Source organism: Mastomys coucha, unplaced genomic scaffold, assembly GCF_008632895.1.
Source record: "Mastomys coucha isolate ucsf_1 unplaced genomic scaffold, UCSF_Mcou_1 pScaffold13, whole genome shotgun sequence".
In the NCBI taxonomy this organism is placed as follows: Eukaryota; Metazoa; Chordata; class Mammalia; order Rodentia; family Muridae; genus Mastomys; species Mastomys coucha.
Window position 1 is genome coordinate 54,429,774 of NW_022196895.1, and position 945 is coordinate 54,430,718.

General features: G+C 37.5%; 1 protein-coding gene across 1 annotated transcript in view; it reads left to right on the forward strand.

The window, feature by feature from the left end:
* Slc27a6 (solute carrier family 27 member 6) overlaps positions 1 to 380 on the forward strand; it is a 64,216-nt gene extending 63,836 nt beyond the window's left edge. Inside the window, exon 11 of the mRNA XM_031365739.1 lies at positions 70 to 380. Within this exon, the coding sequence (XP_031221599.1) occupies positions 70 to 246 (177 nt within the window). The 3' untranslated portion in view covers positions 247 to 380. The remainder of the gene's footprint in view (positions 1 to 69) is intronic.
* The last annotated feature ends 565 nt before the right edge of the window (positions 381 to 945 follow it).

Here is a 945-nt window from a genome sequence, read left to right on the forward strand (position 1 = left end):
TTTCTCATACATAGTAGCTGCTATGAATACTAGTAACTTGCTCCGGTCATATCTGTGATTATTTCCTAGGACAAAATGGAAATAACGGGGACATTCAAACTGAAGAAGCTACAACTGGTAGAAGAAGGATTTAATCCACTGAAGATTTCTGACCCACTTTACTTCATGGATAACTTGAAAAAATCTTATGCCCCATTGACCAAAGAGATTTATAATCAGATAATATCAGATGAGCTTAAACTTTAAGACTGTATTTATGGGACTTTGATGGCTTCCTGGAAAAGATGAAGGACGATCGATTCATGAGCTTCTTTGTGGATAATCAGGGAGGAGTTCCTTTCATAGATCAATCATAAATTGAGAAATTTGTATATGAAGAATGCATTTTGTGTACCCAAGCTTTCAAGGCCCACACTTCTCAGCACAGTGAGCCATGAAGTAGGAGCTGTTTGTCTCACAGTCATGGGGCTGGCTTGAGGATGCTGCTCACAGCTGTTGCCCAGCATCACCAGCAAGCAGCCTGCTCCATAGCATGAGCCCAGAGGTAGACTACCGTTCAAAGTACAGTGATTTCTGAATGCATTTGGGAAATAAAACCAAACAGGCCATGGTGTTACCAACTGACTCCAGGGACTGTCGGAAACGTGACGATTTATTCTGAAGTGGAGATGGGGAAGCAGTGTTCAGCAGATGCCGTGTTTCCTTCAAAAGCCAAGTTCCTTGAGTTTAACAAGGCTTATATTTGCTACTATTGATATAAACTTTAGCCAATTTATTTTATTAATTTTAAGATTCAGTCAGTAACCTAATACTTGCCTTAATATTGAAGGTTTTAAATAATATGCAAGTAGTTAACAGTTTAATCATTTAAAATACTTTTTATTATGTAAAGATTCTAGTTTTCAGGGAATAGTAAAATTTTTACCCAGTTTATTTTTATGTGAT